General features: G+C 37.7%; 1 protein-coding gene across 3 annotated transcripts in view; it reads right to left on the reverse strand.

Annotated features, from left to right (window-relative positions):
- The window catches only part of CCDC148 (coiled-coil domain containing 148), a 288,487-nt gene that overhangs the window by 166,136 nt on the left and 99,316 nt on the right, over positions 1 to 23,035 (reverse strand). For all 3 annotated transcript variants that reach the window (XM_069080750.1, XM_069080748.1, XM_069080749.1), the window contains 4 exons: positions 12,622 to 12,704; positions 12,250 to 12,410; positions 10,758 to 10,853; positions 10,481 to 10,659 (listed from right to left, as the gene is read on the reverse strand). In XM_069080750.1, the coding sequence (XP_068936851.1) occupies positions 10,481 to 10,659; positions 10,758 to 10,853; positions 12,250 to 12,410; positions 12,622 to 12,704 (519 nt within the window). The remainder of the gene's footprint in view (positions 1 to 10,480; positions 10,660 to 10,757; positions 10,854 to 12,249; positions 12,411 to 12,621; positions 12,705 to 23,035) is intronic.

A 23,035-nucleotide genomic window follows, 5' to 3' on the forward strand; every position in this document is an offset into this window, starting at 1 on the left:
GTTCAACTTTAATAAATTCCTTATGATTTCTTTTTCCTGTTTACCTTCTCATGCTTCTCATATTTGAAAGTTAATTTTCTGTTTTCTAGTTTTTTCATCAAGAATGCTTGAAAGTCCTCTATTTCATTGAATGACCATATTTTCCCCTGAAGTTTTGCTGGGTATGTGATTCTTGGTTTTAATCCTAGCTCCTTTGACCTCCAGAATATCATATTCCAAGCCCTTCAATCCCTTAATGTAGAAATTAATCTAATGCTAGATCTTGTGTTATCCTGATTGTGTTTCCACAATACTCAAATATTTCTTCCTGACAGCTTATAATATTTTCTCCTAGACCTGGGAACTCTGAGATTTTGTTATGAAATTCTGTAAAGCCAAGCATGAGCAGCTTTCCAGAGGACTGCTGCTGTGAACAGCTTTCAAGGTTCTGATTACATAGTATAGCAAACTCTCTATTTATTCAGTAACAAATCAGAGCAAAACATTCCTGGAAAATCAAAATAGAGCATTCACAATGTTAAAACTTATCACAGAAAATAAAAATAGAGCATTCACCATGTCACAACTCAACAACTTATCACTAAAGTATCCACATAGTTTTCACCAAAGTGGTCACAAAGTTTTAAACAAAGTACATTCATTTAGTCAATGACAAAATCTTTAATTCAATCACTAAGTACAAAGTCAAAGTTCTCCACCCCTAGGTCATAGTAAATCATAATCTTCTCAGTCAGTACACAGTATCCAAGCAAAGTCTTCTTTCAGCTTGACTTGAGGCTGGCTCTCAGCTTTCATGGTTCCTCTTCCACTGTCCCAGCTCCAACTGTCACCCGAGTTCAAAGGCAAGTAGCTCCCAGTTCCTTGTCCAGTTCTTCATCTAGTTCCCATTCCATATTGAAGTTCACGGTGTCAAGTTCACCTCAAGTCCTTCACAGTTCATGTTTCTTGGAAGACAAAACTTAACAGAGCCACAATAATATTAATATACATTGCCAGCATCATCATCAATTCACTATCTGCCTGTAAAATCAACTCAGACCCACCAACAAGGTCTGAGAATTCAACACAAATCATCAACATAGAAATCAACACAGACGTACAAACAAGGTCCAAGAGGTCAGCACAAATCATCAGTAAAGTCCCAGGACCTCCAAAACACTCTTCCAGGACTTCAGTAAACATACAACCAGAAAATACTCTTTCAGGGCTTCCAGTAACATCCCAGGGCTTCTGTACAAAGTATTACAAACAAACATCAACATAGAGCAGACAAACAGAGTGCTGGTATACCACAAGTTCTCTCCTTCTTGACTCTGCCACCACAAGAGTTCCCTTCTCAGTTTTTCTGTCTCTAGCCCTGGGGCTCTCCTTATATAGTCATTAGTTCCTCCCCAGGAGTTCACAAGTTCTAGGGTTCACAAGTTGTGGGGTTCACATGTTCTGTTACTTAACAGATTTGATACAAGGCTCAAAAGAAACTTGAACTGAAACAAGGTGCTAATTCAATAGTTGAAACAAGGTGTGAACTACTTCTGTGCTTGCCATTACATATTCCTAGCAGTTTTCTTTTTTGGATCTTTTTCAAGAGGCTGTCAGTGAATTCTTTTAATTTCTATTTTGTCTTCTGGTTCTAGAATATCAGGGCAATTTTCCTTGAGAATTTCTTGAGGGATGATTTCTAGGCTCTTTTTCTATCTCATGGCTTTCAGGTAATCCAATAATTTTTAAATTATCTTTCCTGGATCTATTTTCCAGGTTAGTGGTTTTTCCAATGAGGTATTTCACATTGCCTTCTATTTTTCCATTTGTTTGGATCTGTTTCCTAGTATCTTGATTTCTCATAGAGTCATTAGCTTCCATTTGCTCTAATCTAATTTTGAAGGAATTCTCTTCAGTGAGTTTTTAAAATTCCTTTTCCATCTGGGCAATTCGACTTTTTAAGGCATTCTCCTCATTGGCTTTTTGGGACTCTTTTGCCATTTGGGTTAGTCTATTTTTTAATGTGTTATTTCTTTCAGTATTTTGGGGGACTCCTTTAGCAGGCTGTTGACTCACTTTTCATGATTTTCTTGCATCATTCTCATTTCTTTTTCTAATTTTTCCTCCACTTCTCCTACTTGACTTTCAAAATTCTTCTTGAGCTCCTCCCTGGCCTGTAACTAACTCATATTTTTCTTAGAAGCTTTTGATGCAGGATTTTGACTTCACTGACTTATTATGGTTCCATGTTTTGATCATTTTTGTTCCCCAAATAAGGATTCTATGGTCTAATTGCACTTCTTCTGTTTGCTCACCTTGCCAGCCAATTACTTGATTTTTGAGCTCTTTGTCACAGTAGAACTCTGCTCCCAGAGTGCAGAGAGCTATGTCCCAAATTACTGGGGTTTTTGCAGATGTTGTCAGAGCTATGAGGAGGGTGCTCTCTCTACAGAGCCCCCAAGCTCTGGCACACTGGCCACACACCCCAGGACCACCACCCAAGACTGTGATCCAGATCCAAGCAGGTCAAAGCAAGAGTGATTACCCTCTGAATGGTCACTTGGTCCTCCTATGATCTGCAGGTCAGGAGCTCCAGAGGCAGCCACGTGGCAGAAGCTACAGCCACCACGCCACAGAATACCTCTTACCCAAGGGGCAGGGGCCAGACTGCACTCTTCTGTCACCCAGTTCCAATAGAGTTCCCCACTGACCTTTTAGAGTCATATTTTATAGGTATTGGAGGTTGTTGGAGCAGTAGCCATGTAGAGTTCCTGTTTTAACTCTGCCTTACAAAAGTAGTTTTTCATTCAATTTCACCACAACCCTGTGAGGCAGACTGAGTAAAGATCACCCACATTTTACAAATGAGGAAAATGAAATTCACAGCAGCGTTCAATTTAATAAACTGGCCAAACTATGATTTGAAACTATCTTTAGAATCCTAATTAACTGGTCCTTTACATTGACTTTATCATAAAATTATGACATTCTTTATGTCTTGCCATCTACCAGATATATCATGCTGACCCTCTGTGTCTTTGTTTTTGCAATGACTCAAACACTCCCCTTACTCTCTCTCCTTTATAAGAGACCTTCCCTGAAAAGCTTAACTGCTAGATAATCAAATTTTAAGGCAGCTAGGTGGGGCAGTGTGATAAAATGCCAGGTTTGGAATGAGAGAAACTCATCTTCCTGAGTTCAAATCTAGCCTCAGACTTCCTAGTTATGTGACCCTGGGTAAGTCACATAACCCTGTTTGATTCAGTTTCCTCATTTGTAAAATGAACTGGAAAAGAAATGGCAAGCCGCTCACTATCTTTGTCAAGAAGTCAAATATGGAGGCAGCTAGGTGGTGTAGTGAATAGAGCACTGGCCCTGGAGTCAGGAGGAACTGAGTTCAAATCTAGCCTCAGTCTCTTAACACAAAAACTAGCCGTATGACCTTGGGCAAGTCACTTATCCCCAAATGCCCTTCAAAAAGCAAAAAAGAAGAAGTCAAATATGACTGAACAGCAATGAAATTTTCATCTCCTCAACAATATATGCAATCTCCAAAAAGATTCATGATGGAAAATGTTATCCACATCCTGGAAAAGAACTATGGAGTCTAAATGCAGATCGAAGAATACTATTTTCTCTTTTTTTGTTTCTTTTTTCTCATGGCTTTTTACTTTGTTCTGATTCTTCTTTCACAGCATGATTAATGTAGAGATATGTTTAAAACTACATATATAATATATATATACAATCTATATAATGTTATCTTTCTTTTATTTCTGCACTGTTTTTTTACTTAGTTATTCCTTATAATATTTTTGAGGCAGGAAAGCATATACATATGAAAATGTGATGTTTTGAATTTTGAAGATTCATATCAAACAAGGCATACATACCCATAACTAACTTTACTACTTCAACTTTATTTGATACAAAGAATCTTTTTTTCCCTCAAAAGTATTCTCTTTTCTTCAAAAGCAAGGATATTCTTGTAGATAGATAAAACATTTATTGATTGCTTACTATGTGAAAGGCACTTCATAGAGAGCTGATGGAACAAAGGCAATCAAGAGAGTGCTTGCCTTCAAGGATCTTACATTCTAATAGCTGAAAACAACACACAAAGCAAGTGGGAGTTGGCACCGAGTAGGTGCCAGTGCAACCCTAAAGTCAGGGGTCCTCCAGGCACTGAAGCCCCTTGGGAGTGGGACCATGAAGACCTCATTGAGGAGACAGAGAGATCTGTGGGTAGGTCCACTTATAGTAAGCAAGAACTGGCTATACTCTTATTTATACTTAACAATGTACTGAATTATATGTGAATTCCTGAAAGTTGGTCACAGTTACCCCAGTGAAATCTATAGCAAGATAAAGCCATCTAGACTGAAAAAAAAAATAGACGAAAACCAGATTTCCAAGACTATAAAATGTCATTAAATGAGTAGCTTGTGTGGTTATTCTATCTACACTCATCTTAGACATTATCCTAACAACAAACTGGGCCCCAAAGTGAGCAAGAGGAGGATATCAGGCTAGATCCTATTTGGGAAACTGTTCAGTGCTGTCAACAATCCCAAACTATTTGCCACCAAAAATAAGCTCTTTTCTGGCATATTCTCTGAATGATACTCTGGTTTTAAATCATGGAATAATAGCATGCTTGGAATAATCAAAATCACATACAATAGATAGGGCAATGGAAAGACATAGTGGATAAAAATAGGTTGCAGAATATTACCAATGATAATGCTTGAAAAGTAGCATAAATGCTAGTAGCAGATATATATATATATATCTTTAAAAAAGAGGCAAATCAGTCCTCTAGCAAGAATAAGAAACAACAGATGAACAAGACAAGTTGAATGATATGCTCTTATACCCAAGAAATTAAAATAATCAGAAAAAGGTTTCCAGCATGGAAGTTTTTTGGAAATAGATTAATAAGAATAGTACAGGCTAAGAAGGCACTGATATGTGTCCTAGTGAAGAAAGTATCCTCACAGATGAAATAATGTACCCACTAAAATATTCCTATTTACTCAGAGGTAGACAACATCCAAGCAAGGGTTCATTTAACCCAACTTCTTCATTTAACCTATGGGGAAACAGAAGCCTAAAGGCCAAGTGACTTGCTTCGTCAATGGTATCTGAGGCAGAATGATTAGAATCCAGATCTATGAACTCCTGACCTAGTACTCTTTCTCCCATGTCTTTCCTGTTTTGGTTGGGTAGAAGTAGTGAAGAAATCACAGAAGTTCTGGACATCGGAAAGATCTCCACCCAAAGGGAAAAGGCTTATAAAGAAGAAGTTAGGGATAGAAGAAAGGCTTCAGTTTTCCCTAGAATTGGAGCCATTAACCTTCAAATGGACTGACAAATAGAAGCTATATTCTCTAGGTAATATGTACCTAAAGATGTTTATTGAATCTTTTCTGTCATGTAATCTCAAATACTGACAACTTGCATCATATGATTTATGAAGTTTGGAAGGTTGTTTTTGTTTTATAAAATAGCTAACTTCCTGTGAAAGAGTTTCATTTCTAGGGAGTTTGTTAATTAAATTATTATTATAGCAGGATCATTCTAGTATAGGAGCCTTCTATTTTCTCTTCACTGTAAACATAGACCTTCACCTATCTTTCCTTACTTTCCAAACACACTTTCTTTGGGAAATTACTTAGAGTCAACATGAAGAGGCAAATACTATGTTCTTCCTTCACCCCTTATTCAATACCTCTGGCAACATAGTTAATTCATTGCAACAAACAATTAGTAAGCAAGAAACTATGCCCAGTATGGAGTGCATTGTTTTTCAATCATTTCAATAGTGTCCAATTCTTCGTGACCCCATTTGAAATTTTCTTGGCAGAGAAACTGGAATGGCTTGCCATTTCCTTCTTCACCTCATTTTGCAGATGAGAAAACTGAGACAAATAGGGTTAAATTACTTGCCCAGGATCATAGAACTAGTAAGTGTCTGAGGCCAGATTTGAACTCAGGTCTTCCTGACTCCAGGCCTGGTACTCGAGCCACTGCAACAACTACATGCTCTATGAGGTATACAGATTCACAAAAAAAAAAATAGTCCCTGCATTCAAGGAGGTACTAGGAAGGCACAACTTATATACAGATAAGTATAATACAAGAAAAATTGAGGAAAGAGAGTACACTAACACTTGGCAGAGGAATTAGGGAATCTTCAAAGATGTGACACTTCGGGTGAACCTTGAAAGAAAAGAAAGATTCTGAAATAGGGTAGGTCAGAGGTTCCCAAACTTATTTGGCCTATGGCTCTCTTTAAAAAAATATTATTCAGCATTCCCCTGTAAATCTACTTTCTTTAACCCTTTAATTGTTTTTTTAATTGAAATTTTCATCATTTCAAAATATATATATATATATTTTTAAATGACGCATCTTAAATTTACTAACTTATTATATGTTTGTGGGGGTTTTCCTGCGTTGAATTTTTAATGCAGCAATATTGTGTCAAGTAATCATATAGTATCATATTGTAAATAAGTCATTACATGCACATATTCCTGCCAATGCATGCTGGACTTCCCGACAATGTGCAACACACTCACCTGCCAACACTTGTTTGTTAAGACCTGATCACTGATCAGTTATAACTTGCATTTTGTGTGTTTATTTGGAAAATAATGTAATCACTGCAACTTTAACTATGTTATACAACAGATGAAACAAGTATGAATGATTTTTCAAAATTTTCTTATCTTCTTTCCTTATACCTCCACTGCCACCTTATCTTTACTCAACACCCCCCAATTACACCCAAGGATACTACTGCTTCCCAACCCCTTGATCATTCCAGTGTCCGCCAGTGGGCGGTATTGTACGTTTTGGGACCCTATGGGGTAGATCAAGAAGACTTCCAGGAATGGGGGACAGTTTGTGCAGATGCATTAACCTAACAAATGAAGTGTTAAAGTGAGAGAACAGCTCATAACCCAGTAATGAAGGTGAGTAATATGAAATAAGACTGGACAGGTAATTGGGAGCCAAAATATCAATGTCACTTAAAGGCAGGTTAAAGAGTTTATGCTTTATTCTATGACAAAAGGAAGGCCATTTAAGTTTTTTTGAACAAAGTAGTAACATTATTAGATAAATGTCTTAGGAAAATTATTTTGGCAGTTATATAGAGTATGAATTAGTAACAAGAAAAACTAGGAGCAGAGATACCAGTCAAGTAGCTTTAATCTTTAATTTTTATTTTAATTTTCAGTTCCAAATCCTCTCCCTTCCTCCACCTCCTTCCCTATCCATTAAGAAGGCAAGCAACACAATACCCATTATGCACAAATCATGCTAAACATAGTTCCACATTAGCCATATTGTAGGAAACAGAGGGAAACAGGAAAAATAAAGTGAAAAAAATATGCTTCAATCTGCACTCAGACTTCATCAGTTCTTTTTCTGGAAGTGAATAGCATTTTTCATTATGAATCCTTTGGAATCTATGTGGATCATTGTATTGATCAGAGTAACTAAGTCTTTCACAGTTGATTACAGTACTGTGGTTACCATGTGCAATGTTCTAATTCTGCTTACTTCATTTTGCATCAGCTCATACAAGTCTTTCCAGGTTTTCTGAAATCATCCCCCTTATTTCTTATAGCACAATAGTATTCCATCACAATCACATATCATAATTTGTTCAATCACTCCCCAATTGATTAGTATCTCTTCCATTTCAATTTCTTTGCCACCACAAAAGAACTGCTATAAAAAATTTTTCAGGATATGGGTCCTTTTCTTTAAAAAAATTTTTTTTGTTGATTTCTTCATAATACAGAACTAGTAGCAGTATTACTGAGTACAAGGGTATATATGCATGAATTTATTACCCTTTAGCCACAGTTCCAAATTATTCTCCAGAATGGCTGAACCCGTGTAGTTCCACCAACAGTGCTTTAGTGCACCTATTTTCCTACATCTGCTTCAGCATTTGTCTTTTTCCTTTTCTGTCATCTTAGCCAATCTGAGAGGTATAAAGCGGTACCTCAGAATTATTTTAATTTACATTTCTCTAATCAATAAATATTTAAAGCATTTTTATATTGTTATTAATAGCTTTGATAGATCTTCTGAAAACTGCCTGTTCATATCCTTTGATCATTTATCAATTGGGAAATAGATCCTATTTTTAACAAATTTGGCTCAGTTCCCTATATATATGAGAAATGAGATCTTTATGAGAGAAAATTGCTAAAAAAAAAAAATGTTTTCCCCTATTTCCTGCTTTCCTTCTAATTTTGGCCACATTAATTTTGTTTGTACAAACACTTTTATTTTCATGTAATCAAAATTATTCATTTTACTTCTTGTGATCCTCTTTCTATCTCTTATTTAATCATAAGGCCTTCCCTTATCCATAGATCTGATAGGTAAATTTTTCCATTTGCTTATGATATTATCTTTTATGTCTAATTCATGGACTTATTGTGAATTTATCTTGGTATATGCTATGAGATAGCAGTTTTTGTCAATAGTGACAAATTCTTGTTCTGATAGCTTGGATCTTTGGCTTTACCAAACACTAGGTTACTGTGGTCATTTACTTTTGTACATTATGTACCTAATGTATTCCACTAATCAATCACTCCACTTTTTATTCAGTACTAGATTGTTTGATGAATACCATTTTGTACTATAATTTGAGATTTGGTACTACACTTCCTTTGCTTTTTTCCCCCATTAATATTAATATTCTTGATCTTTTCTTCTTCCAAATGAATTCTGATCTTTTTTTCTAGCTTTATAAAATGACTGTTGGGTAGTTTGATTAGCATGACAATGAATAATTTCATTAACTTAGTTAGCATTAACAGTTTTATTATAGTGGTTTGGCCTACCTATGAGCAATTAATATTTTTTCAATTATTTAGATCTGTCTTTTTTGTGTGAACAGTGATTGTAATTATATTTATATAGTCATGTCTTCTTCAGAGTTTGTGCCTTCAGCTTCCCTGTCACCACAGTAGCTTTTTAAGGTCAGAATCTTTTTTGGTTGCTTGCTCATTTTTATAGCCTATTTCATAACTTTAGACTTTATGATAGAGTTGGGGTCTAATCTTACCTCTGAGGGGTATGTTTACTGTCCTGAGTCTTAGGCTTTTACGTCCTGCTGTTTTCATAGCAAAGTATAGGGGCTTATAAGTTTTCAATATTTCCAAAGTGGTATAATACAGGGATGGGTGTGGTCGATGCTCTCCTAGTCTACACTCAAGTCCTTGCTAAGATAAGACCCCTATTTACTCATGATCACAACTCCTCTCCACCCTGACACTGTAACCTGTACCCAGGTAGGGCCTCTGTTTCCTTACAACTTCAGGAGCTCCTCTCTGCCCTGGTACACCAACCTAGGAGTGGTAATGGGCAGAAGAATTGCCAAGTGGCACCTGGTCTTGTACTCATTGTTAGCAGAGGGATCCCCTATAAATTTTCTGACCAGGTGTTCAATTCCCTTAAAATATCTAGGCACTGAGCACTTCTGGTACCCCTGCTGATGCTGCTATCACCTCCAATGCCCACAGCCTCTGCCATTTTGACTGTACTTTGGCTAACCCCAACTACAGTGTCCAAAGACTTCTTTTTCTGTCCTCCTAAAATGTCTTGGGTATGAAAAATGATTCACTGTGACTTTTTGTTGTTTATGTTACTTAGAATTCAATTTGATGCACTTTTTAAAGTTGTTTACATAAAAATTTTGGGAAAGCCCAACACAAATGTTCATGTTACCCTCTTGGCTCTGCCCTACCAATCAGGTAGCTTTTATGGTATTCCAAGGAAAGGTGATAGGATCTGAACTAAAATGGTAGCTGCTGTGTAAATGGAGAAAAAGAGGAAAGATATAAGAAATGCTGTGGAGATAGAATGGCTAAGATTTGGCAAATGACTGGTTATGTAAATGAACAGAGGAATCCTAGGATGTTAAGCTGAATTTGATGGTGCCTTCAACAAAAATTAGAATGTTTTCATGAAGGCAGGCTTAGTGGTGTAGATAATAAGTATTATGTTGGAAATATTGAACTTGAGATGTCTATGGACATTCAGAAGAGAATATTGTACAGACCATTATTAATACAACATTCTGTTTTCACTATAAGTTAGAACTGAGATATGTTGCATGTAGTAAATGACATGAGTCTATTTTCCCCAATGTTTACTTGTTAATGCTGATTACTAATTTCCTCTGGAAAAGAAAAAAATTTGCCTGATATTTATAATTCCTGTAAATTAATCTTTGAAAAGTAGTTTTTGTCTATGACAGACTAAAATGAATTGGGAATATTTTTGACAATTGTTAATATAGAAAATGTTTAACCAATTACTTTAGATAAATTATTTTTAAAAGACAACCCTTTCATTCTGCAATTGAATCCAATGAAAATTAAAATCAGCTTACAGACATCCTCAGAACTCAATAGTATAAAACATCCTTCTTTTAAGAAAGAAAAAAAAGATGGCTACTGATTACCTGTGTATAGCTTTTAAATGTTCCTCAATTTCTTGAAGTTTCTTCCAATATTCCTTTGTAAATTTAAAAAACTCCTTAAGGATTGAAGATTTCAAATCAGGATATGGGCATCTCAAAGTTTGTAACTCTAAAGGGAGTTCATGAGACTCAATTTTTTCTTCTGAAGGATGAATTAATGCCTGCAAAGGAACCTTTTATCATTCACTTAATACAAATGAGTTAATTTGTTTAATGTTAATCCCATTCACAATTGAAGTGTTATCTTCAGTATACTTACTTTTATTCCAGAATCTGAAAGCTCCTTTTCCAAAAGCACTTGTTCATGGGCAAGTCTTCTAAAAATAATCTTCAACTGTTTCTTTACTAATTCAACCTATTTGATATTTAGTACAATTTCAACACAATATAAATTATTACAGTTTTACCAATGATGTGATGAAACATCTAAGTATAAATGAATATATAGAGACAGAACGCTTCCCTCAGAGCTAGGATGGCCTGGTTTCAAGTCGTGTCTCCCTGGGCAAACTGCTTAATCTCTCAGTGAATTCAGACAACCTCCTAAGACTATAAACTGTCATTTGCATTAGTAGAGAGAATTTCCTTACAAGGGACTTCATTACATTAATGAAATCATAGGTCTAGATGGTATATATACATATATGCTTCAAATATATGTGTATATATGCACATGTAAGATATACATGCAGAAATGTGTATACACATACATATTTATATATATATATATATCTTGTTTATATACAAATAACATGACACATATTCATACACATTCATTGACATACATATTCACAAACAATGGCATTAGGAACCACAACTATGAAACATGAAGTTTGTAAGAGAAGAAATGGGCAGATAAGGGGTGCAGTAGATTCAGTGCTAGGCCTGAAGTCAGGAAGACTCATCTTCCTGAGTTCAAATCTGGCCTCAGACACTTACTAGTTGTGTGACCCTGAGCAAGTCACTTAATCTTATTTGCCTCAGTTTCTTCATCTGTAAAATGAGATAGAGAAGGAAATGGCAAACCACTCCAATACTTTTGTCAAGAAAACCCCAAAAGGGGTCACAAAGAGCTGGCCACAAGTCAACAACAAGAGAAGAAACAAAAAGGAACTTGGGAACAGGACAAAGGAGCACATCAGGTGATCCTCAAAGATGCTTCTGGACACAGAAACCAGAAGTGGGATTTATATTCATGTACAATGTTTATGAAAGTTCCCAGCAGAACCCAGGTTCTGCTCCAGGAAAAGCTGGTAGAACTATTTTGCTACTAGCAAAACAAACCAGGAACTGGGGGTTGGGAGTGGGATGGGGGTGATCTACTCTTAAATATTCACTACTGCCAATCAATTATTCTCACCCCCATTTTCTTCATGGATTTCCAGTTATGATCCCTGGGCTTGAATTTGAATGCATGGACTATCCGTGCAGCCATGCAGTTGTGTTTTGTTTTATGTCTCTTTGTCCTATTCAGCTGGTACAGGGTACAGGTACATGGTACAGGGAAATAAGGGTGAAGGGACTTCTTTATAGGTATCCTGTAGTACAGGTAACTATCTAATGAATACTCTTGAATCCCAGAAAAACTATCTAATTTCAAAATCTCTAGAGATTCCACAATTTCCTGAAGTATAACTAGATGCCTCTATCTTGAATGTCAGTATAGAAGATAAAGATATCTGTATTAAATTGTTCTAATCACAAACAAAAATATAAGCCAGCATTTTTCAAATATAAGTACAAGTCCTGACCTCTTCTATCATCTTATGTGCATCAAGCACAATTTCTGATGAGGATGGGTTTGAAGTATCAAACAGCAACTCAGATTTACGTTTCAGATCTTCTTTCAACTGGCAGATTGGTTCTAGTACATTCTGTAGATATTTATTCCAGTCTTCTGATAATGCAAGTTCTATAAAAGAAAGACAAAATTTCCTCAGTGAAATTCACAGTGATGTTTCACCAAATTTCTTTTCAGAAAGAATAAGCCTAAATTCAATTTCATTTTGTGATTGTCCTAGGAAAAACAAACAGAAATTTTTATTTTTTCAGTCAATACATGAAGTGACCATGAGTAGGGTGAAAAGAAGTTCCTCCTAAAAATAATATAAGAAAATTCTCACCAAAATCCTTGAGGTTGAAAAGAAATTCATTTTCAGTATTCTCTTCATCAAGAAAACTTCTAATTTCAGATTCTGTTTTATATCTGAAATGGAAAAAATTAGATCAATTTTTAAAATATAACCAGATAGAACTTTTTAAAAATCCCTGTTATAAATATAATATGTATAATGTACTTTGATTAATTGTATAATAATTATACATATGACTTTATTTATAATGAATAGTAACATATGGCTCATTTTAAAGGCCTTCCAAGCCAATTAATGTTAAAACAATGCAAAGTATCTTCCATTTACATTCAATGACTTGTAGAGTAAAATTTAACCAGCTTTGAATGGAAATCCCAGGATATACTAGTTTATCTTCATGTCCTAATGCATGATGGTGATGGTGATGATGATGGTGATGGTAATAATGAAGATGATGATGGTGATGATGATGATGATGGTGATGATGATGATGATGATGGTGATGATGACAATGATGAGATTGGTGGTGCTGGTAGTGGTTATGGTAATGATTATGATGTTAAAGTCTGAGATAAAATCTCAGGTCTGGAATAAAAAATTATTGCTAGTCCTTTGTTTTCTAGGAGGACATAACAGGGTGATGACTTGTGTATGAATTGGATTTAAGTGAAGCAGAGTTGCACAAAGTCATCAGTCTCACTCTCTCTTCCAGAGTCATTGAAGTGCAATGGCAAGAAAAAGTTAAGAGGACAGGTGAGGGCTCAGGATGTAGTGGATAACGTTGGCATTTCTATGTCTAAGTGCTTCACAGTGCTTGTTTCAGACTCCTTCATGGCCATTGGAACAAATTGTTCTCATCCACACATTTTGTCAGAGTAAATCTTCACATGCTTGGGGTAAATAACCCCCTAACTCACTGATGGTTTTGAGGCCTACTGGCTACCTTCAACCTAGTTTAGTCTATCTTCAGAGACAGTTTTGTCGGGGCGTGACAGCTGCACGTGCTACAGCTTCTTGGAAACACAAGAGACTCCATTAAAAAATTAAAACTTGCATTATCAAGCACTCTGTAAATATATGGGGATTATTGTTTCTTTTCAGCAATTCAAGATTAATTAGTTGTAAGTTTCCAGTATCAGAGCTCTGAATTAGACGCAGATTGCTTAAAAATGGGATCAAGCCAAACAATGAGTCTGCAGCAGGATCAGGGTGATAATTCTTCTTAATGGCTGACATGCACCAGACATGCTAGGCTATTGGTTAATCTGCCCTAGAAGTCTCTTTTAAAATGCCTTTAAAATGAATAGCATCTAACACCCATAAAGCAACTTGCATTTGCAAAGAGCTTTCACATTTTTTCTTATTTGATCTACACAACAAACTTCTGAGGTAAAAACCAGGCAAATTTTTTCCACTTTAAGAAAAAAAGATAAATTTTAAAAATGATATGTTGCCAAAGGGCATGGTTCCTAACATCAGTCCTGAATTGTGTAGGATGAAAGAATGCAACCTTAAGTAGAGCTCCATTTGAGCATTAGCTCATTCAGAGCCCTCCTTGATTCTTTGGTGAGTCTTGTTTAATCTTCCCTTCCTGCCTAGAACTTTGACAATATAGACTTTTTTGACAACAAATCTGGGAGACATTAAGAAGATATGGCTATGTACAGAAGGCTGTGAGGACATGCAGCTATTCATGACTCCCAATTCAAGGGAATAGCCTTGGGGCTAGCATCAGTTGTTGTGAAAATTGGAAACCATCCTCAATGTAGTAAAAACAAAATAAAACAAAACAAAAAACCTACAGATGAAGGACTAATGTTTATTTTAACTGTGTGGGAGTCTAAAATTTGTTGTGACACTAAATGAGCAATTTAATTAGTTGCTCATGGGTAGACCGAGCTAATATAATAAAAATCACAAGTCTACCTAAATTAATTCAGTGCCATATCAATCAAACTACCAAAAATTTTACTTTCTAGAGCTAGAAAAAATAATAACAAAATTCATCTGGAAGAAGAAAAGGTCCAGAATATCAAGGGAATTAATGGAAAAAAAAAATGCAAGGGGAAGCGACCAAACCATACTAGATCTAAAACTGTATTATAAAGCAGTAATCATCAAAACTACTTGGTCCTGGCTAAGAAATAGAGTGGTGGATCAATGGATAGGTTAGGTACACAAGACAAAGTAGTCAATGACTATAGTAATCTACTGTTTCATAAATCTAAAGACTCCAGTTTCTGAGATTAAAAACTCATTATTTGACAAGAACTGCTGGGAAAACTGGGAAACAGTCTGACAAAAACCAGGCATAGACCAACATTTTATACCATATAACAAGATAAGGTCAAAATGGGTACATGATTTAGACACAAAGGGTGAAACTATAAGCAAATTAGGAAAGCAAGGAATAGTTTAACTGTCAGATCTATGGAGAAGGGAAGAATTTATGACCAAACGAGATAGAGAACATGAAAAATGGCTAACTTTGATTAAATTAAACTGAAAAGGCTTGCACAAACAAAGCCAATGTAACCAAGATTAGAAGGGAAGCAGAAAGCTGGGAGACAATTTTTACAGTCAGTATCTCTGATAAAGGCCTCCTTTCTAAAATATAGAGAGAACTGAGTCAAATCTATAAGAATACAAGTCATTCCCCAATTGATAAACAGTCAAAAGATATGAACAGGAAGTTTTCAGATGAAATTAAAGCTATCTACAGTAATATGAAAAAATGTTCTATATCACTATTGATTACAGAAATGCAAATAAAACAGCTCTAAGTTACCACATCACACCTATCAGATTGGCTAACATAACAAAACAGGAAAATGATAAATGTTGGAGAAGATATGGGAAAATTAGAACACTAATGAATTGTTGGTAGAATTGTGAACTGATCCAACCATTCTGGAGAACAATTTGGAACTATGCATAAAAGACTATAAGACCATGTATACCCTTTGATCCAACAATACCACTACTAGCTCTGTATCCTGAAGAGATCATAAAAAAGGGAAAAGGACCCACACATAAAAAAATACTTATAGCATCTCTTTTTGCGGTGGCCAAGAATTGGAAATTGAGGGAATGCCCATCAATTCAGGAATGGCTGAACAAGTTGTGGTATATGAATGTAATGGAATACTATTGTCCCATAAGAAATGGCGAGCAGGTTGACTTTAGAAAAACCTGGAAAGACTTGCATGAACTGATGCTGGGTGAAGTGAGCAGAACCAAGAGAAAACTGTACACGCTAACAGCAACACTATGTGATGTCTGACTTTGTTAGACTTAGTTCTTCTGAGCAATCTAAAGATCTAAGACAATTCCCGAAGACTCATTAAGAAAAATGCTATACACATTGAGAGAAAGAACTATGGGGTCTGAATGCAGATCGAAGCATACTATTTTCTTTTTCATTTGTTGTTTCTATAGTAAATATATTATTATATATGCCAAATTACACACCTTCTTAGGGAGGGAATAGTGGAGGGAGGGGGGAATTTAGAACTCAAAATCTTATAAAAGCAAATGTTGAAAACTAAAAATAAATAATTAAAAAGATAGAGCAATTTATGGTAGTTGTATAGAAAGGGGAAGAAATTCAGAAGAACAAGGCTATATGTAACTTGGAGAAATGTTTGGCTACGAGGACTTGGAAAGAGTGACTGAGAAAGTAGTATTTATAGGAGAGAGACAAAGAAAGGGCAAATGCCCAAGTGAAATGGTAAGTAACGGGGCAAATAAGGAGCTGGTACATCTCTGCTTTGCACTGAGCACTTGTTTGAGAAAGAGTAAATGTGGAGATAGGGCAGCAACTTTGATGCTAAGTCTCTTCTTGTCCCCATCAACTCTTTACCAGCGGGAGCTGAATTTGGTCCTCCAATAAAGACATGGAAATTGCCTTTTAGGGCAGTATTCACAGAGGTGTCCCATAAAGTTGTCCCTCCTCCACCACCAGGAATTCAAGCACTTTCTTGAGGCTTCTACCAGCCTCAGGTTAAGTTTTCTGGCCTGCCACTAGTCACAGAGGGAGATAATGGGGTTTTAAAGATGAAAGCAAAGCAGTGCAGGTGTTTACTAACAACCTCAAAAAGACTCAGCAGGAGGAGTTTTGAAAGACAGACTGCCTGTCCCAAGGCTAACCTGAGTAGGAGTGAGGATTAAAGATAGAGGGTAGAGATCCTGAAGGGCACTTGTGTATCAACATGGGGGAATACATGCCTGACTAACAAAAGACCTGGAACTGTATTCAGTAGCCTATTGTCCCAGTTCAACGTAAAACTTGTTATATTTTTCCAAGGAGGAGAGACCATAGGATCTTAGATTTAGGACTAACAATGTCTTCACCTAGTTCAAATCTTTCATTTTACATATGAGGAAACCCAAGTCTGAAAAGTTGAGTAACTTAGGTGAGGTCACACAGTCCATAAGTGGCAAAGGTAGGACTCAAACCTTTATTCCCTGACCCAGGGTCCCAGATCCACTAGAAATGGAAGCAGCAGTGCTGGTAATTTCAGCTACCAAGCAATGTCTCTGAAGGGAATCCCTGAACCAGGTTGGGAACTAATGGTCTATACCAACCATGCACTTGGAGGAAAAGATCAACAAAGTAGGAAACCCTAGCCTCAAGGACCAGAGGAGGGACCAAAACCGAGGCACAAAGATATGCATAGTGTCCTTCACTGTTACTGTGAGTCATGAGGACTGTGCAAGTCCAGGGGAGGTCAACTTTATGTTCTTTGCCTATTCAAGGGGGCCTCCACCTGGGTGGGTGGGGGGGGACTACAAAGCTGGAATAACTTGATAGATCCCCGAGGAAGGTGGGCTATTTAGTCCCTAGTACAGAATAAGAAAGGCATAGTGAAATATCAGTGTGTTTGAAAAGGATTTGAGGATTTAGGGGACTGTAAGCTTAATATGAGTCAGCATCTGATGCAGCAACCCCTCCAAAACAATGTAATTCGGGGCTCCACTGAGATGTAGCTAGATGGTACAGTGGGATAGAGCACAGGACTTGGAGTTAGGAAGACCTGAATTCAAATCCAGCCTCTTACACTTAACTAGCTATGTAACCCTGGAGAAGTTACTTAACCTCCATTTCTTCATTTGTACAATGGGGATAATAATAGCATCTACCTCCCAAGATTGTTATGAGGATAAAATGAGACAAATTTGTAAAGCACTTTGCAAATCTTAAAATTCTATTTTATTATCATCATTATTATTCAGAATAATATTATAGAAGGAATAATATTCTTACTTCCATGATAATCATATTATTACAGTTATAAGAAAGTGATAGGCCATCTCTACACTGATGGTTAAACCTCATCTGGATAACTGTGTTTCATTCTGGGCATCATAATTTGAGGAAGAGACCTTAAGCTGGGAAGCATCCAGAGAAGGACAGCCAAGATAGTGAAGAATCTTGGGTTTATGGCATATGAAAATAAGTCAAAGGAAATTAAATTGGTTAGCCTGGAGAAGAGGGAATGTGATAGCTGTCTTTAAGTGTTCAAGGGGCTGTTATGTGAAGGACAGATTAAATTTGTCATGTTTGACTGTAGAGGGCAGAACAAAGAGCTATGGATGAAAGTTACCAAGAGGTAAATTTATATTTGATTTAGGAAAACTCGATGTGAGATGTCCTAACCAATTTGAGTTGCTCAAAAGTAGAATGGACTGCCTTGGAGGAAGTAGGCAGATGCCTCTCATTAGAGGTCGTCTAGAAGAGACTCCCAAGGCATACAGGAGTATAAATTTACTACAAAGCAAAGAAGACAGAAAGCACCCATTATCAAGCCCACAGATGGTTAAGAAAAGTTTCCCTCTGGGTAGACCCACTCTCTCTAAGCATTTGGGGGCCACAGCTGGTTTGGAGATACCACCCCTTCTCAAGTTTGTTATAGTGAGAATTCCTCTTTGGTTGTGAATCAGACTGATTGGCTCCTGGGGTACTTAACTCTAAAATTCTATAATTCTGTTAATACTAAGTTCTTTTAAAAAAAAGTTTTGAGGGAAGTGTCTCCAACCCAGCTATGGCTCCCCCAAATCTTAGAGAAAATCTGTCTACACAGGAAGAAACTTTTCTTAACTATCTATGGGTTTAAGTATGGGTCCTTTCTGTATTCTTTGCTATGTAATAAATTTATTCTCTGTAAGCCTTGGGAGTCTCAGTTGCTTATAATAGGAAAATGAATAACCCTCAAGGCAGAGGTCAAAACAACTCACATCAGCTATTTTTAAAGATGACTTCTAAGTGCAGACAAACACAAACCAAGAGAGATTATTCACTATTGAGAAAACTCTAAGATACAAAGTGGAGTCTGTTTGAGTGTAGAGCTTCAGGAATAGCTGCAAAGTTATAATCTCATATCACTTTTTTGAATTGAGCATTGTCTGAGCTGTTAATACTCTGTTTGGGGCAAAAAGTACCCAGGCACAAGATGACCTAGGTCATGAAGAATGTACTACTGTGCATGGCAGCAGGATTCCAGTAATAAAAATGGCCTGTCATAAAGGCAGCTCCTCTTCTCTCTGTCACTGGGGGGGGAGGGGGGAGGGAGGGAATTAGTGTAAAGTTTAGGGAAGGAATTCTGGGGATTTCAAACATTCATTGTTAGCTTCTTAGAGTGACAAAATCCTCTAGGGCAGGTCATATCACCTGCTTCTCTAAATTCTGGCAGCCCAGTGGTCATTTCCTCTGCTGTATTCCAGGGGAAGAACAGTGATACTGTAGTGCTTTGGGGACAATGCTGCTTGGTATTTATAATGCAATAGTGCACTTTTGCAACCAAGTAGATAGCCTTTGGCTGGGAAAATATCAGCATTCTGAAGTAAGGTTAGGGATTCTAATAAGGCCTGGGTTTCTAGGGGCACCTGAAAAAATTCAGGAATCTGAGAACCATCTGGAACTAGGAGAAGGTAAGTAGTCTTGATACAGATGCTAAAAAGTGGGTTGAGTGATAAATTACAATACTGATTCTGCCAACCTGACATATCTGAAGGACAGGCCCATATAACTGGACAATAGGCTAAATTATCAAAGCAACATATGACCAAAAGGACTATGTGGGTAATCTAGGGACTAAACAAAGATATAGTCCATACAGCTGGAGGTAACAGGTACTAGTGCTAGTACCATAGGGCAAGCCATGGCTAATTCTTTCAATACAAAACTGTGGTCATCTAGTCCACCAGTATAGTTGAAGCTGGGATTGGGGGAGATTGTGGAGAGGCAGAAGAGGAAATGGCTAGTAGAAGTCAGATAGAGATCTAGATCTTTATGGCATGGCCAATCCAGGTCAACGCTTTTTATATGGGAGCCTCTGGCACTCCACTGACTGACTGGCCTTGTTTCTGCTGACTGTACCTTATCTCAATGAGAGATCTAAGCAATGACCTGGGAAGGAACCAGGCTTGGAGGGGTGGAGTAGATACCTTCCCCATGTTTATTTTGTGTAGCACTCCCTTTGATCTGTCTGCTTCCTTCCCTTCCCCCCATCCCAAGTTGTGCAAAGCAGCAGGGTTTTGACTCCTGCAAGTATGTCACAGGAACTGGCATGACACACTTACAAGAAAAGATGCTGTTTAGTAATGGTCTGAGTCAGACAGAGGCTGGAGTAGAATTGCAGTATTGCTCATGGTTGGGCTCCCTGCTGAGTCCATTCACCCTGCTCAATGATGAGCTAAGTAAAGTCAGAATCAGCCACAAGTCCCTGCCAGCAACAGGCCAGTCAAGACTAGAAAAAGTACTGTTCTTCATGAGTTCCAGTTCACAATGGATCCTGTGTTCCATGCCCTGCACTGAAAGAGGTCCTAGGTTCCTCATTCCTGAGTAAAACACTGGCCCTCCTAGAAGTGTGAGTAAAACACAAAATGGAGAACTACTTGTGTTATTTGCATTCCTTTGCCTGCTAACAGGGGTGTGGGTGTGGGGTCTCAGAAAGATGACTTGTGTGTTTCCTATAACTCCAGAGTTCCAAGCATATTGTCTAGAGACTGCAGAAGTCAAAGAGAGGTTACAGGTGCACCTGTAGTAGGACATGTGTTGTTATTCGTTGTTTTATTTTTATTTCTCATTGTTTTGTTGATTCTAAGCCAAAAGGAAAGTACATGCTGTATCCAAATATGCCCATCTTTCACCATGGGGAGTCGACTTCATCATGCCAAGCCACATGACTAGGGATCAGTAAGAAAACTGCCTTCAGTAAGGAGAAAGGGCTTGTTAGAGGGAGGGACTCAGTGTGGATTCCTAGTTAGTAAAACCCAGTCTTAGGCACCCCCCTCATTAGCAAGTCAACAGTGTCCTAAATAGAAAGGTGGAGGTAAAGAGATGAAGGTTGTCTACTCTGAGAACTACCAAGAGAGAGACAGAGACAGAGACAGAGGCAGAGTCAGGGACAGACAAGTTCAGAGACAGAGTCAGATAGAGACAGAGAGGGAGACAGAGGGACAGAGATACAGAGACAGAGACAGAGACAAAGAGAGAGCTCAGCACCTTCCAAGAGTTCTGCAACATGAAATCAAGTGTAAACTGCTAGGATGCACATGGGACAAGTGCAGCTCCTGATTCTTCCATTCAAACAGGTTCAGGATGTTTCTTAACAATGTTGAATTTCAAGTAACAAGTTAAATGCCAAGGTTGCCTGGAGGAGATGCTAGTTCCCAAAATCAGGTGTGGGGTGGGAAAGAAAAGATCCCTAACCACACAAGCCTGAGGAGAGGCACAAGAAAGTCACTTCTGAAACTGAAGACCAGAGTGTGAAAAGACGTCCTTCACTGAGCAGAAAAGGAAAGACTGGGCTGGCCCTCAACAGGATTCAGTTCTCTGTGGGAAGAACAGCACCAAAGAGCAAGAACAAGAAGTAGTGAGAGAAAGTGCTGGACCTTAAAACAATTAGGGAGGCTGAGCACCTTTCCCTAGTAGCAGTTTATTGATTGGTCTCTTGCTAAGGCTCATCAGGCATATCACCAAGGGAAAAGCAAGGGAAGATGAGCCTTGGAGAGGGACGGTGTCATGAGAAGCTAAGAAAAGAACCGGTGGGCACCCAGAACTGCAGGAACATACACCAACCGAGACTCTCAGGACTTACTTAGGAGAATATGAAAGTAGTTTCCAGGTCTGGTGTTTGTTATTTTGGAGACTGGCCTGAGAGTTGTGTAGTAAGACGAACACAAAGAGACTCAAGTTCCTGAGTTGGTACAGTACAATTCAGTAACTGTCCAAGAGTCAATGTGCAGCATAGAAGCTTGGACCTCGGAAAGAGTATGAATAGAGAGTGAGTGAGGGAACTAGAATTTAAGAAATGTGTTCGGCGGAGAAAGTAACCGGGACAATACGCGTCAGGGCAAGTACGCAGCTGTCATTCTGGTGATGCATTTTCCGGGAGAGAGTTCATGTAGGAGTGATTCAGTAAACTACGTTCAAGAGATCCCCCTACATAGTAAGCAGCAGGAAAAGATCAGTGATGAGAGGCTGTTCATCAGATTTGATTTTGCACCACTAATTTACATTGGGCGTTTTCTGAGCTTTACCTAGTCTGTTTGGGAATGAGTGCCAAAGGCAAGATGAAGTGCGGTCAGGTAAGAGGTAGCGAGTTGTCTTAGGTACAGGGCGCACATAACTGAATAGCGACAGTGTAGCAGAATCCTCCCAAGCCCCCTCTTGTTCTCATAACCTGTGCTAACCTGACTCATTGCAGTTATGCCATTTCGTTGCCATCTGACCCTAAATTCTGCCTAGCCCTGTTCAATTCCTATAATCGGTGCTGACTTGTTTCTCATAGAAACAATGCTAGCCATCCTAATCCTGTCTCCCACCTGCCCCTATGCCCTCACGTTTAACCACACTTGCCTTAGCTTGGGGAATTTCAGATCTGAGTGAAAGGTCCTTGAAGGAAGGGTCAGTTCCATCAGCTTTCTATCTCCATTGTCCAACACAGGACCTTGCCCCTGGTACGGTCTGAATAAATGCTTCTTCTTCTTGTCCCTATGGTCAATCCCGCCCCTCCCAATAACTGTCCATTTGTTGTATTATCTGTCATCTTGTTCATGGTTACTTTTAAATTTCAACAAATATTTATTGAAATTAGGCCAAGTTTTAGAATAACACAGGAAATTACCTGTCCTCCCTTTTGTTCTCATTTTAGTTCTAGTCATAAGCTTAAACACATTTTGACTATTTATCATTTGATCATTTCCTCACTTCCATTTAATCATCTATGTGTCACTCTACACTTAAAGTGTTATTCTCTATAATGATATGTTCATATAATTTCCATCAAGCTCAAGAACAATTTAATATAGATATTAAGAGAGGGAGTAGAATATCAAACTTAAAAATTCCTCCCTAGTGTCCTCTTTTATATTTGAGTTAGCATCATTGAACACTGTAATTAAGGTTGCCAAATGACTTTCCTTTTTTATCATGTTTCAG

Source organism: Petaurus breviceps, unplaced genomic scaffold (genome assembly GCF_028583685.1).
Source record: "Petaurus breviceps papuanus isolate PSGF00001 unplaced genomic scaffold, PetGlider_PUasm1.0 91133, whole genome shotgun sequence".
NCBI classification, from domain to species: Eukaryota; Metazoa; Chordata; class Mammalia; order Diprotodontia; family Petauridae; genus Petaurus; species Petaurus breviceps.